We start from the raw sequence: 15,787 nt of genomic DNA on the forward strand, positions 1-15,787 counted from the left end.
AGCTGGTGCTGCCGGCACAACAGCTGGTGACCTGAACCTCACTGACCCACCTGTGTGGGCGGGCAGGGCGAGCAACTCTACCCCCGGGTTCAAGGACTATTCAATTTTTGCCACCCCCATGGAGAAGGCTGTCTCCCTCGGTCCAGCTCTGACCTAAGGCCCAGAGGGAGCTATCTTAGTCTGAAAATGAAAATGCAAAACAGTATTTGTGCTTTTTGCTAAAGTAATTTCTCTGGCTCACATACATAGACTAATTTTTCCTTGAGTCTTGAAACACAATTTGTATTTCCCTATTTGGCTTATGCCATGCCAATGGTTTAAATGTGATGGCTGTAACTAGGATACCAGGCTAGAAAGTCTTCAAATTCTCTTCTCCTGTTTGATGACTGATTTTCAACTGGATATATGATCAATGGGTCAGAAATGAATAAACCAGGATTTCCTCTTCCCCACAAATGAAATCTAACTGCAAGCTTTTTAGAGAAAAGATCTTTTCCTTTTAATCTGGCAATTATCCACACAAGAAATAGAGGTCTGGTTGAAAAAGGAAAGACAGTAATAATAAAAGTTGTCTGAATTTAGGTGCTTCTTTTCCAAAGCCAGATTCCTGAGTTCCCATTAGCTCCTTAGTAAAGAAGCTCCTCTGTGATTAAAAAAGAAAAAAAAAAAATTCTAGTAGCTACCATTTAAGCTTAAAAATTTAAGAAATTAAACTCATGTTTTTAGACTCATGGGATATGCTCCCAAAGATATTCCACAACGACCAGTTACAAATAATCTTCCCCATTTCGCATATTTTAAATGGTAATTTATAAAACTCAGAAATTTCATCTGTAGAGGTAAAACTGCACTCCAGGCCCAGAGAAAAGCCTGTCTCATTCTCGGCCTTCTAAAATCTTGCAGCAGCTGGTTCTCTGACTTTTTTTGTAAACGCCAGTGTGATCCAAGTGTCTTTAATTCTGACATTTTGGGGGTTAAATTTAATCTTGTTCTTTTTTCCTCTCACAATATGTCAGAAAATCTATAATAATGCCAATAAAGCATGTCCTCTGTCTTTTGAATTCACGAAAACTTTCAAAGTCTTTTAAGTTTTCAATCTACTTGGAATCCCAGGACACAAATGAACGAGGAGGATATTTTTACTCACATGGCACCTTGGGTACAGGACACAGATGGCTGGGGTCAGACCCCAGAGGTGGCCCAACCTGCCTTCACTTCTCTGGTGTGTCACAGCTGACTGCTGTGAGGAATCAATGAGTCACACAAAAACTCTCAGTCAGATGTCGGGGTTGATGTCCAGGACTGAGGCACTGGGGTGGACATTTGGGGAGGATGGAACCAAATCCACCCACCTTTATTACAGACCTGTTGATAGGCAATAGGCACCTAGGATCAAGAGCAGGGTTTCTGTGTGATGAAACGTGCTGATGAGGAGTAATAACTCAGTGTTTTCAGTCTATCCCCATGAGCTTCCTTCAGGATTATTTTTTGTGTGTGAGAGAAAAATCTGCTTTTTCGGGAAACTTAGGGGAAAAAAGATAGAAGCAGCAAGGGCTTTCTAGAACTTGCTAGAAAAAAAGACCACAGCATCCATGAGGGCCTGGAAGAAAACCAACAGATACAAGGCAGTGGGGCATGGTAGAGAATTTAATGTGTGGGCAGAGTTAAAGGGAAGCAACAGGGGCATGAAATGCCTCTAAACACTTGTTTAAAAGTAACAGGCAGCCTCAGGTAGAAGGGGCAAGAAGAGGAAATGATTATTAGACCCCAAAGAGAACTGCAGGGAGGAGAGCTCTGGCAGGAGGGTGCAGCCATTACCAAACAGGCCTTGTGGGGAGGGAGGGAGGGGAGCTCACACCCCCACCGACCATCCTCCCTGGGCCCCGATCTGCCAAATCGAATGAAGGCAGAGAGTGAAGGAGGCTGTTCATTCAGTCCACACATGTTGGCTGCTGGGAAAGCAGGTGGAAGAGTGATGAGTGGCTGTGAGGCCAAAGTGAGTAAAACCCAACACAGCTATCTTGTGGGAAGCTCGGCCAGAGCCACCGGCAGCGATGTTGGCTATGAGTGCACAAGGCCTGCTGTCCCCGCACACTACTAAGTCTTCCCTGGGTGGACAGGCATGAGTGCCCAAGGAAAGGTCTGTGCTGGCTAGCCCAGTCGCTGTTACTCGAGGGACAGTGGCAGCTACTGGGGTGGTGGTTGTTAAGTGCATTCTGAGCACACAGGGCTTGGGGTGATAGTTGCCGTTGAAGGGACTTTCTCCTGATGTTGGGGAGAAGAGTGCTGAAAATCAATCTTTACACCTAAGTGGACAATAACTGATTTACTAAAAAGACTGACAGTGCCCTGGCACTGTCCTAAGCTCCAGTCAAGGTCTGTGGAGGGAAGGGATGAGATCTTCCAGAGAGGGGGTGGGAACAACAGGTAGCTGTACAGAAGGGACTTGCTTTTCCTGCTAGAAGAGACCAGCCTCCTCTTGCTTGGAGACCTGACTGAACCCCCATCCATGCAGGAATCTTTGCCTGATGATACACCTGCCCCGATAAGTACTGCCCACAGCACCTTGTTGATACTACCCAGATAATTGGGATACAGTCTCACAAAGCCCCAGCTGGGGACGGACTTTTCCTGTGTTGGAAGAAATGAGAATCTCCACTAGAGTTGCTTGAGGACTGGATTAGTGGAAGTGGGGATCAGTAATTTGCGTTTGGGAATGATCATGAGGGTTTGCACTAAGATGGGATGAGGACTGCAACAGAATAGAAGACTTTATGTAAGGACATTCCGCCATGGCTCAGGATTGAATATCCTCACAAGGGCATCTGGATTTAGTGGGTTGCAGTGTGCTCTTGGGATGTAAAGCTTGGGGAAAATGGTGATTTATGTTAGTGAAGAGAAGATGTCACAACTGTCCTGGCAGAATATTTGAGGACAGCAAACTCATGGAGGTGGTTGTTACTGTCCTTATTACATAAGACCAGGGAACTCAAAAGCTGGCTGTGTTCACCTGCAGAGTTCAATAGACAATGCTGGACAGTCCCTTCACAAAAGCCAGAAAGCATGCACTAGCGAGGGCCTCTGCATTCTCAGAAGCTCAGTAGTGCTGCCCTTTGTAGGCTGGGGTAACATAGGAGAGGCTGCCATTGGACTGGGTTTCTCAGTAGCAGTAGAAGCGAAGGAAGTTGGAGGTAGCAGAGATCAGCTGATGCGTAGCTCTGAGAGGCAAGGGGCACTTAATTGTAGCAGACAGAAAAATCCATAAAGTCAGCAAGAGGGTTTTCATGTGCGGGTTCTACTGGCTAACAGTGCATAGTCTTTCCAGTTCATGGTATTCATAAAATGTATGTATTAAACAGATGTCATAATCAAGATTATTAATGAAAAATCGGGAAAATATCCATCAAAGCTAAACATGAATCTTTTTCAAATCCCTGTCTTGTGTGTTCCTTTCTCCCCTTCCCTTTCTTGCCTTCTCTCTTCTTCCCTCATTTCCACAAATATTTATTCCCTTGGAGTTGATGCAAGGTACTGTTTTTTAGCTGGTAAATTAAGATAAAAATATTGCTAATATTCATGGGCTTCTTACTGTGGGTGGGGCGTTTCCTATCATTCCTTCAGAATTCTTGTGTCAAACGTAGGCAGAAACTTCGAGTAACTTTTCCCTAGATTGAAGACTTTTTTTTTTTTAAAGATTTACTTATTTATGTATACAGAACTGGGATACAGGCAAAGGAGCAGGAGCGGTGAGAGGGTTCACCAGAGACAGAGTGGGGAGCAGAACAGGCAGATCGATGAAGTACACTGCTGAGGGGAGCAGCGGGCGGATCAGGAGAGGTCTGCCGCCCCATGTAGGTCACTTCTTGGGCCAAGGATGAAACTCACATTGAGGCGGCTGCACCCAGCTTGCAGTGCTGCGTCCTAACCCGTTGGGCCACCAGAGAGGGCCTAGACCGAAGACTCTTAGGCAGCACATGTAGAACCAGACCCTTTTTCCTGGGGCACTGGGCTTTCTGGGATGCTTCTTTCAAGTCACTCTTGATCTGAGAAGTCTTTGAATTTATTGACTTTGGGTTGTCGGATTCTCATTGATGAGCATGTTTGTGGTCTCTTCTGGAGGTGGCTTAATGGAAGCCTTGGTATTATTTGGAAAGTGTCATTTTTTGTCTAATTTCCTGAATAACTTCTCTGAAGGTGATGCTTTGCTGCAGCTCCAATTAAATCTAATGATAGGACAGTCTGGGGGAGAAAAGGAGCAGAACCTCAGTGGGAAGTGCAGAGACTGCTGCTGAGGTGAAGGCAGAGTGCGTGCAACTTAGGTCCCAGGTGATAGGAACACTCAGGAAAGACAGCTCCACTGCCTTTCAGGGGCGTTCCAGGTAAAACAAAATCTCAACAACAGCCTACTCTGCTTATGTTGCAATTAACAAAAGGTAAGGAGAAGGGGAATTTCCCGAATTCTTGTTCACATGGGTACATTTTTTGAATACAGATGAAATTGTCACAGTTCATTCTGTTCCGAGTTTTATTAGTTGGCTCAAATGGTAACTGTTGCTCCCCTTCTACCATTGGCTAGGGAATAAAACCTCCAGGAAATGACCAAATTCTGCTGCAGTGACCAAATTCACTCTTCTTGTAAATGAGGTCTTTTTAATGTAACAAAGAGTATTTTTGAGATCATAAATTGTATCTCTAATTAAAAATAATGGAGCATTGATAAAATGAATTGCACTTCATTAAATTTTTCAAGAGGACCACTTGTCTTCTTCATTCAGGAGTCATTTTCTAAAAAATAATGTGCACCTTATCCTCTTTGCTCTTTTTTTCAAAAACTATAGCAAACTGTCAAGAAGAAACATTTAAGCCATTCTTTAGCAAATTCTGTACATTTTTTTCTGTTGAAATTTCTACTAGTCAATTTTATTGGGTTTACTAGGTTTAGCAGGATCTTGGTCATTATTTGCAAGTCGGTCTTTATTTGCAAGATGAATCTTCTGGCTTTTTTTTTTTTTTTATCCTTCCCTTTATCAATGGTATGGGTTGGAATTATGTATGGTGAGCTCTACCAGGCTTAGTGGCTGGTTTGAGTATCAAAAGGGGGTACTAAAGGTCTCTGAGGAAGTGATATCTAGTAACAAGAGTAAGAAATTGAAAAAATGTCAGAAAAAAGAGGCCCAGTATACAGCATGGTAATTGGCAGTGTAGAAGAAAAGCCTTGTCTCCCTGGTTAAAGAATTTTGAGGGATTATTCTGTTTTATGTTCTAGGTCCTCATTATCAGGAGTAAAGTAAACATTTCCTAAGCTCTTTGGCTTTAAATTTAAAGTAAACATTTCCTAAGCTCTTTGGCTTTAAAACTCTTTAAGTTTTCCGACTATTCAATTTCTTTAGCATATTGGATAACTGAGTTTTAAAAAAGGCTTTCTGATATGCAGGATCAATTATATGTTTTAACCTTGATTGTGAACTAGCAGGGCTTCTGGAAACCGATTCAATTCCCAAAATAAAAAACCAAACCAAAACAAATAAGCAAGCAAGTGAACAAATAGAACACATTCTTTAAAAGAAAAAGAAAGCCATTTTTCTTTCACAAAGACTATCAGTATCACTAAGGTGAGAACTGTAATTTTCTTTCAGGGATGTTAAAGATAGGCTTATAATCAAGGAATAAATTTAAATATTACCAAGTCACAAGTAGTATGCCATTTAAAACAATTCAAAGAGTTTTTATTCACTTAAAATAAACCATATCCTTATACAATAAAGAATGTTGGTGAATTATTAATAGTCATTATCTAGAGGAAGTATACATGCAGAATTATGCACTTAAAGAGAAATTCAATCCTGTTAGTTTGCAAGTTCTTTCTACAGGAAATGCACAGACAGACCAAGTTTTCCTGGTCCCATTGTGCTGTTCATTCAGTCTTAAGATGTCGATAAGGTGGAAGGGGGGACCCCTCAGATGAAAGGGACCTCAACTTCTAGGCTGTTTAACCTCATCTTTCATTTGTCTCTTGGAATCTGCATATCACATATTATAATACTTTGGGGACCATTTTTACTTAGTGGAATAATGATATCCAGTCTTTAAAATATACTGGAAATGTTCCTAGGATGAAATTTTTGTTCATTTTTTGACTCTTGCTTGAGCAAACCTGGGAATCAAATACCGAAGCATCTTCCCACTGAAATATTAACCTTGGTTAATAAAAAGCAAAGTACAAGAAAATTGCACTGAAAATTTCAGCATTAATAACATCTGAGGCAACTCAGATTTTTTTTGTCCAAATCTGGACAAAGCCAAAAGGCACGAATGTATCCTAAGTTTACTCACTGGAAGTAACAAACAAGTGGAGGAGGAGGAGCCATTGTGCTTGGGTCTGAGGCCTCTTTTGATTATTCCAATGTGCTTAATTCAGTGGCAAAGCTTTTGTTAAAATAAAGGGAGGCTTTCAGGTAACTTGGACCGAGACTTAATTTTTCTGTTGCAGTAAAAGGTCTAGGAATCAACTATTTAAAAATTACCAGTATGCTAATTCTTGAAGAGATATCATTGTTAGTCAAGCTTCCTGTCCCTCCCCCACACCATTAGTTGCTGATGGAGATAAAATGTACTTTCTGTCATGGCCCGAGGACAGCAGTGGCTGGTGGGTGTACAGTGGAGGCTGGAGGAGAATAGGCTGTCCCTGTATAAGAAGTACTCTTTGGCAGCTTGCACCAGGGGTTACAAGCAAGAACTCAAGAATACATGTGCAATAATAAAAAAAGCTTTGGTAAGACTGTTTTGGATTTGACTAAACCCTTCCAAGAATGTTAGCTGCTTTGGCTAGCCAAACTGCTCCCAGATGTAAAAGCTGCCCCAGTTTAAAACTTTTTCTGTTTAGTGGTATCTTGGGGCACAAGTAGGTTCCTGCAGCCTAGACAAGGAAGGAGGACATTTGTTTGAAAGCAGCAGAGCCAGAGCTCTGCTGGCGGGGTGAAGGGACACTGCGGGGTGCAGGTGCTTGGGATAGAGGCTGCCCCCAGGGGCTGCATGGGGCCATCTGGTTCTCAGCCTGAAAATGAGTGGACTGGGTACAAAGGAAATGGGGGTGCTTGTGTTTGCTCTTGGATTGTTGTCAGGTAGGTGTGATAGATGTTCAGGACTTCCTTAGCAGCAATGGAATGTGAAGGAGATGATGGGCTTCCGCGCGCACGTGTGTGTGTGTGTGTGTGTGTGTGTGTGTATGCGTGCACACATTTTTTTTTAAGTGCTTTTGTGCAAAGGATGGGGTGTGGGTAGGGAGAACAAAACATGTTTCCCAGAGATGTTGGATAAGTGAGTACAGCTCTGGTCTGTGTTTAGGGCAATAATGATATAAATCTATGGAATGTTCTGTTAAGAGGACAAGTTTGTAGTCAACCCTTATTCTGGCATGCAAAGCAGTGTGTCTTAAGCAGCCACACAGAAGCTTTACACTTTTTTTTTGACTTAGGAATTTGTTTTGTCTTTGTTTTATATGTTCATACCTTCATGTGATATGATTCCGATTTCTTCATGGAAAATAATTTTGGAGGGCATTTTTCCCCCTCTCTCTTATACATGCCAAAGAGATTTAGAACAGAAGTACTTTCGATTTAGCAGATCTTTCAAACCAGATGCTGCTTTTGTGCTTTCCATCCCCAAATATGCTTCTTCCTTTAATGCAGCTGGGCAGCACATGACAAGGAGGAAAAAGGACTTTTGAAAACCTTTTTATTTATACAGTAAATGTGCAATACCCAAAAGGTGGTATCAGAGAGACAAGGGAAGCTGATGGTTTCTGAATCACCTCACACAGCTACATTCTGGGTCTAGTGACTGATAACACACTTGGTTGTCTCCTAAATCAGTATTTTTCAAATTTTAATATGCACAAAAATCACCTAGGGGTCTTGTTAAAATAAGAATTTGAACTCAGTAGGTCTGAATTGGGCCTGAGACTCAACAGTTCTAACCAGCTCCCCCAGAGTCCCTCTTGACTTTGAGGCCCACACTTCAAGTAGCAAAGGGCTTAACCAATTCCCACTCTAGCAGAGGGTTAGGAAAGGCACTTTTCATCAGTGGCTGAGGGACTCACCCTCAGATAACCCGGTGATGAGAGCAGGAAAAAAGACTAAATGTCAGAACTTGGCATAACATAAAACGCAAGGGTAAGGCTTATACGAAATAATATTCCATTAGTTAGGAAAAGTGTACTAAGAATAGCCGTCACATAAGAAGCAGGCTGTAAGAAAGTCAACCTGTGTGCGGGTCAGCTGTGCTGCCGTGTCCATCATTCCTCTGCAGAGATTACCTGGGGAAGAGCACAGACTGTTTCAGCTGGGGAAAATTCTGCTGGGACGTACTCAAACAGCACTACTATTTACTCAGTGCCAAGAACAATTTAAGCGAGGTGATATAGAATTCATTAACCTTCCTGCCCAGGGCTCCTCTAGGAGAAAAAATTCAATTGCTTAAAAAAGTTGGTTTAAAAAATGGCAGGTGGTAGAAATTTTACAAAGCTATTTACAAACATACTGCTCTGTCATGAAAGTATTTCTTATTTTTTTCTCCAAAGAATTAACATGAACTCAAAAACAGGGCCACAGGCTTAGTGCTCAATGGTGGCTTTTGGGTCAGACTTGGTCTGAGCTTAGGGGACCCTGCCCTCAGATCATCTCAGGCAAGCTGTTAGATCTTTCTCATCGAAGATAACTGCTTGTTATCTGGGAGGCTTGGAGGATATGGCTGAAGAAACAACAAAATGACTCCAGCTACAGCATTGTGAAGTCTGAGTCATGCAGTTCACAGAGTGAGCTGACCAGGGCAAACATGTTTAAAACATACACGTATAAAAGGGTTCTTGTTTCTTGACATCATGTTCCCTAAGGAGGAAAAAAAAAAGATTGTGACCAAGATTAATCATGCAGCTATTGCTCTAATTTCCTGTAGTGGAAGTTGAAAGCCAAGAACTGTTGTTGAACTTGCAGCCCACGAATTTACAGATGAGCCAAACCCTCCTTGACTCACCCTGCCCTGACCCGAGTGGATCCCAGGAGAGCGGCCCGGCCTCTGATGCGTGCAGTGCCTCTGTGAAGAGCGGGCGCTTTGATTTCCTTTCTGGCCTTTGAGGACCATTGATACCCTATGAACTGTGGCTCAATCGCACACGTTTGCAGTCTGTTCCTAATGCTCTCCGTTTGCAATGCCATCTTTCTGCTTTGAGAATCACCATGGAAGATGACTAAATAGCAGTCCTCCAAGAAACTGTCTTTCTAGATATTGCAAACTCATCCCTTTCAGGTATTAAGTCTTGTTGATGCTCAAGGAGAGTTGAAAAACAATTTATGTATTCTTCCCCATGTCTCTGTAGATGCTTCTTGACAACTTTCTGTAGACCAGAAGTGTGAGGGGCTGTGCTGGCACTGACCAGCATGGCATTCATTTTTAATATGTGGCGAAGTGGAACTAACCGGGATTATCACATGATTAATCCTGCTGGCTGACTGCTTAGAAGCCCAGAAACATGGACTGCTCTTTGCATTAACAGGCCTCCTCTCTTCCCTGTGCCTCCAGAGGCCAGGCAAAAGCTTAGCAATTCTTGGGAAGATTTGTCAGGTATGTATTTCTGCCTTGTGTTTGGTATTATATTTTTCTTCATTTTCTAAATGTTTGTTTTTTAAAAGGACCTGACATCTTTGGTAAGAGACTTGTTTTCCCTGACCTCTTTTCCTTTCTATATCTAATGGTCCTTGAAATGAAAATATTTGTTGAGCTCCCTAATTTTTACAGGGGTAACCTATTCAGTGCCTCTTAAGACATAGCTGGAGACCTGTGGTGCTCTCTGTTGAGCAAGAATGTACATTTGGCATTCTGGCATTTAAACATAGAAGTAGGTTTCAAAATGAAGGTGTGAGTGGTTAGCTAATAATGTCCAGCATGGTGTCAAAGAGTCCTTGAAAGCAAATTCTCCATTTCTAATCTCCCATTGCTTCAATCTCATGGATGAGCTTGTCGCCCTGAATGCAAAATTTCATCTTTAAAGGCTCATGACTCAAATATATATTTTTGGAGACCATTTACTTTGCAAGCTTATTGCTCCATGTAACTTTGAACATTTTTGTTGGCTTTAAATTTTGGGTTTAACTTTATTTCCTCTGAAGATTGTGAGTATGGCTGTGATTGCTGTTTTACTACCATTAAGTAGTATTTCTTTATTGCTAGCTCTATGAAAATTGTGTATAGTTACTTCCACTCATTTCATCTGACATTCCTTTTGTGGGCCATAAGTCTTCCAAATGGTTTTATATAATCTTCTAGAACTTCTCACATCAAGATCACATGTATCATTATTATTATTTGGGTCTTAGAACCAAATCTTGTCATACGTGTATAACTTAGTTTTTGACTTTCCAGCTTAGTGGTTCCTGGTTTAAGATTGCTGTAGGCCTTGCATTCAGTAATTGCTCTTTGAGCATAACTCTCCTTGGCAGAAATCAACACAGATTTCTTACAAACTTATCCCTTTGCTGACATGGCTTTGATTTGTGTTGTTATAGGCCTTTTGTAGTTCCAAAACAGACTGAGGAGTTTTTAATTCTATCAAGTAACCAGCCAATTAAAAGAAAATTTGTCAAATTAGTTTCCTGATTGAGTCATTAGGTTGGGATTACATTGCCATCCACTGTGCAATTAGATTAGGATTACATTTCATTGCGAACTGTGGAGTCAGGCTTATTTGTATGTAAATCCAGTTGTCATCTCTAGGTAGTTGCTATTCTGATGGAATTAATTACAGTGGATCCATATTATAGGTAAGTAGTGTGGCTAGGAGCTATAGAGCAAAAAAGTTGCAACTCCAGTAATATGCCTACAAAACTCCCACTTTATTTGTATGATAATGGAAATTTCACATTAAGGAGGTGGGTAGTGGATGGGAAGCAAGAACTAAGCTCTGTTTCAGCTCCACCACAACACATCTCCTTACCTGATCTGGGTTTGAGCTGGACTATGGTTTCTGAGGCCTCTTTCAGTCCTGAAAATTTAAGACACCAGCCTGCAGAAAGCTCTTGTCCCTTCTTGTCTTTGAAAAATGGTGTAGGCCATTAAAGAATCTTCTTCAGATTTCCATTTGGTCTTCATTTTGGCTTCAGAATATAGTCACTCTTATGGCACAGAACATCTCAACTGAAATAAACTACAGTTTGAAACAGGGAATACACGATTGTTGTGGTGGGATGATGTTAACTTACTTGGTCTGCTCTGCCCTTCATTATTTTATTCAGTAATTAATGTCTCAAACCTCTAGGAACCTGTGTTCCAACCAGACACTAACAGTCTCTCCCTGGGTTCTGGTTCTAGGCTACAGAGTCCCTGTGGTCCATTAGTGAGGTAATATCCTGGGGAACCACTTGCCTGTTGAGTTCACACATAGTGGAAAATTCTCCATGGTAGAGCAAACGTGCAACTCATGGTGTTTCATCCACATCAATGAGAAGTGAAACATGGCCTTTCAGCACAATGTAGGTTATGCAGTGATGTAAAAAACTGGCTAACAGTATTTCATGCATTACAATGCGAAATGCTTATTATTGTCTAGAAAGGATGAATTCATTACCTCTGCAGAGTCATAATTTATACACACTTGATTTCCATTTACAAAAGCAGAAAGTCCTTGTTTTCTTGAAATGTCAAGCTTTGGCTTACAAAACTCCCGTTTTCTTTTAGGTTCTCTCTCTCTCTGTTGTTAAATGGTTAGCAACTAACTGAGAGAGGAAGGAAAATAACTTGAAATGTGGGATAAGGGACAGCACATTTCAGAGATTCTAACCAAACACAAACTAACCAAGCAAGAACCCCCCAAACTGAGTGGGAGTCACGGAAGATCTTACAGAAGAGAAAAGACTCATACCTTAAGCTTTTTAAAATGTTTTTCTTCAGGAGCAGAAAGAACTAGAAAGACTGGATTTTTTGAACAGGAGGATTATGAATGTGGAAATTTTTTTTTTTAAAAGATTTATTTATTCATAAAGACTGGGGTACAGGCCAGAGATGCGGAGGGTGAGAGGATTCACCAGAGACAGAGCGGGGAGCAGAACAGGCAGATCAACGAAGTACACTGCTGAGGGGAGCAGCGGGCGGGTCAGGAGAGGTCTGCCACGCCATGTGGCCACCTCCGGGGCAGGCGGGGATCAAACTCATGTGGAAGTGGCCTAAGCTTCTTTGTGCTGTGCTTTAACCCGCTGCGCCACCAGGGAGGGCCAGAATGTGGAAATTTTTTAAGACCAAAATTGGTGCAATTTCATGCTGCAAAAAGGCACTTTGCTTATGCAATTCAAATAAAAATTTAAGTGCCTACCTGGATGTTTCAAGGGTAATTGAAAGCAAATAAGACTAATTAGAAGTCTTCATAGTCTCTAATTAAAAGCTAGAAGCAGCTCCCTCCAGAGGCAAGTCCCTGGCTGTTTTAGAGGGAAGGACATGCTTTTTCCTTTTTCCTCCTCAAGGCCAAAGTCCCTATGGTAGAGAACATCACCAGGGACTAAACGCAGAGCTTGGTATCCAAAGACCTGAACCCTGAAGATACACTTGGGACAACAGGCCTTGGGAATAGGGAGCGGCAGTATTTTAGTCCCAGCTGTCCCTGGAAAATGTAATATAAGTAGCTGGGAACTTACTCAGGACAAACTGAGACGCACTTTCTTATGAAGCAGGTGAAAAAATTGAGACACTTTGTTTAACCTTTGGGGACTTTTCAATACTTCAGTTTTGATGTCCTACTACCAGATCCTTTCAGATCAGGCAATTACTGGGGGAGAAAGAAGAGGGTGGGCATTTGAGGAAGTGTGAAGTCCAGGGAGCAAGCAAAAGGGCTCAGACTGTGGAGGGAAGGCGCAGAATGAAGACAACTTTAAAGGGTGGCTCCTGCTGTTTTCTCTCGGCCCCCCTATCACGTTGATAGAAAATCAGAAACTTTCAAAGACAGTTCATTTGTTACTTGCCCTGACAATATAATACAGAAAGAAAAAGAAAAGAAAAGGAAAAAAAAAAAAAGAAGAAGAAGAAGAAGGCTAATTATCCCTGCAAGTATTTCTAGTGGGAGTCGTCTTTGGCAAAAATGTGGACCTGTAACAATTCAGATGGTGTTTTCTTCTAACCAGGTAAAAGAAATCATGGTTCATCAAATTTCCAAAAGTTTTTAAGGTTTTCCTTAAAAGGTATCTTCTTGTAATTAGGCATTCAGAGGTACATGTTGGTTCTCATAACTTTGGTAAAAACATGCTGAAAATAGAAACAAATACAAAACACTCTGTCTTTAGGCTAATTTGGTCTGGATTTGTAAGGCCTGAGTAAACTGGTAAATCAGTAAAGATCTTAAAATAATACAAAGGGATGTCGATGTCAGACACATGGGTAGAACAGCAGAGTCAGAGAAAAAGGTTAATATTGTATTCCAATGGTTTGCAAAAGATGTCAAGTAAGGCCGCTGATGAGGGAGGGAGTCTCTTTTGGTTTTCCCATGATGATTAACGGTTGGCTTCATGTTGTGGGGAGGGCAGTGTAAAAGGCAAGATGGCCTTTGACTTTATGCCCTACTTAGTTGGCAGCGGCCCTGGCTGTCACCCAGGCTCAGCCTTCTCAAAAGGTGTGGGACGCTCTGGCCGGTTGGGAGGACATGGCAGTGGGCTGGCTGGTGTGCTGTGCTTGCGAGGCATCTGGGGCGGTGGAGCGACTCCGCAGAGGGCCTTCCTCTCTGTGGCCTCCTCGGAGCTGTCCCCGGGAGGCAGAGGTCGGCCCCCACTCCCGCCCCAGAAGGGGTGGGTGCATCTCAATCACCTCAGATAATTGAACAGCAGCTGTGACCCTGGGAGCAGCGTTTCTTCTTTTTCTTGGGGTGGAAAATGGTGAGGATCGCTTCATCAAAAACAGCTTTGAGACCTTTCTGCGTCAGGGCCGAGCATTCCAAGTAGCACTGTGCTCCAATCTTAAACACAAAAGAGAGAGGCAGGAGAGGAATCAGAGAAAGGCACGGTGGGGTCCAGCCCCTCCCAGCCACTGTGGGCTGCTTTGTCCCAGAAATAGCCTGTGGGGTGGTTTGGATTAGGGATGTTTTTTCCCCCCACTTTGGCATTTCACTTTGGATTGGCTCTCCTAATTTTTGATGATTTTCTGGTACTATTTTCAGAAAGTATTGCTCACTAAAAGTGACCCATAACCATCCATTCTTAATATGAGAATAGAAAGATAAAAAAATTTAGAGAGGACTCAAAACCAGGGAGATGGTTTAAATATATTCTATGAGTAAGAGGATGATGTGATGTTTTTAGTGCTATCTCCTTTGTACACAGACTTGTACATTCAGCGCAAGTGGAATGCGGCTGGGCTCCTGCTAAGGAAAAGTAGAGTCGTGCCTGATAAAGCAGATAGAAGGGGCTTGGGTATCGTGCTTATAGGTCATTCTTGATTCAAATGTACTTCTGATAAGGTGTCTCTTAATAAGGTGTTATGAGACTAATGTTGTGATTTGGTTTTAATATACCTTTTTTTTTTTAAAAAGGTTTATTTATTTATTCATGTATATAGAACTGGGGTACAGGCCAGAGGTACAGGGGCGGTGAGAGGGTTCACCAGAGTCAGAGTGGGGAGCAGAACAGGCAGATGATGAAGTACACTGCTGAGGGGAGCAGCAGACAGGTCAGGAGAGGTCTGCCGCGCCATGTGGTCATCTCCCAGGACTCAATCCAGCTTGCACTGGAGTAGCTGGGTGTAGCTTGCAGTGCCCAAACCCATTGTGCCACTAGGGAGGGCCCTGGTTTTAATATACTTTAAAAGGCATTTTTTTGAGATTTCAAGTCTTTCACGGACTCTTTTCACTTTTATTTTTTTCAGTAGTTAAGAAAACCCCAAACATATAAAATAAAACTCACAAATCATTTACTGACAGAGATAGCCTTCTTGTCAGGCTATCATCAATACAAATGTAAATGATAAAGTATTTGGTGTTTGTTTAGGGCTTCACTTCAAAACTTGGATGGTTTCAACAGTGGTATATTTAATAATCACAAAATCCTTGAGAAATGAAAATTCAAGATACAACTATGGATTCTCATTAAAAAAAAAATTGTAGGGCAGAGCAAGACCATGTTTGGCAATCAACTTCATGAGATAATTCATGTAAGAAAGACCCAGGGTTTTAATAGCTCACAAACTCAGTAAGATCTAACAGCAGGGCCCAGGGCTTTTTATATTAAGGACATCTGGAGAAATGCTTCTATCATATGCTAACATTATAAGAGTAACTAAGAAAAATTGAAGCAAATTCGGAAGACTAGATGGTGAACTCCTAGAAATCATAGCAGATAAGTGACTAAAACAGGGTTGCAAAATCACATGCCTATTAATATCAGTAGCTTATAGAACCGAGAAAAGCAGTGTTGGTATGAGACATTAAGGAGAGGTGGGGATTATGGAAGATTATGAAGTGCACAGCCCTTCTAGAGCTGGCAGTCTTGTTCAGCTCGAGACTATTGCTGCTATTCGGGAATGCTGTCCTTTATGTTTTTCAAGAAGAATTGGACATTTGGGTTGTTAATATTTACTGATTTTTGAAGCATCTGTAGACCAAGGAAGATACTAATGTGGGATATCTTTTGCAGCAACCAGTTTGTGAAGTGTGGAGTAAAGGAACTTGTTATTTAGCTTGCAATAAAGTGCAGACTGTAAAATGAATTAAAGGCACTAAGTAGAAAGTGAAAGAACTAGACCTAGTTTTTTTTGTGTGTTCTTT

At 41.8% G+C, this 15,787-nt stretch overlaps 1 protein-coding gene across 1 annotated transcript in view; it reads right to left on the reverse strand.

The window, feature by feature from the left end:
- Positions 1–6,837: 6,837 nt before the first annotated feature.
- The window catches only part of RHOJ (ras homolog family member J), a 78,379-nt gene continuing 69,429 nt past the window's right edge, over positions 6,838–15,787 (reverse strand). The window contains exons 5-6 of the mRNA XM_004681801.2: positions 13,837–13,984; positions 6,838–8,314 (exon numbers count right to left, since the gene is read on the reverse strand). Of these exons, the coding sequence (XP_004681858.1) occupies positions 13,838–13,984 (147 nt within the window). The 3' untranslated portion in view covers positions 6,838–8,314; position 13,837. The remainder of the gene's footprint in view (positions 8,315–13,836; positions 13,985–15,787) is intronic.

The sequence above is a fragment of the Condylura cristata genome, unplaced genomic scaffold (assembly GCF_000260355.1).
Source record: "Condylura cristata isolate star-nosed mole 26May11 unplaced genomic scaffold, ConCri1.0 scaffold00013, whole genome shotgun sequence".
NCBI lineage: Eukaryota > Metazoa > Chordata > Mammalia > Eulipotyphla > Talpidae > Condylura > Condylura cristata.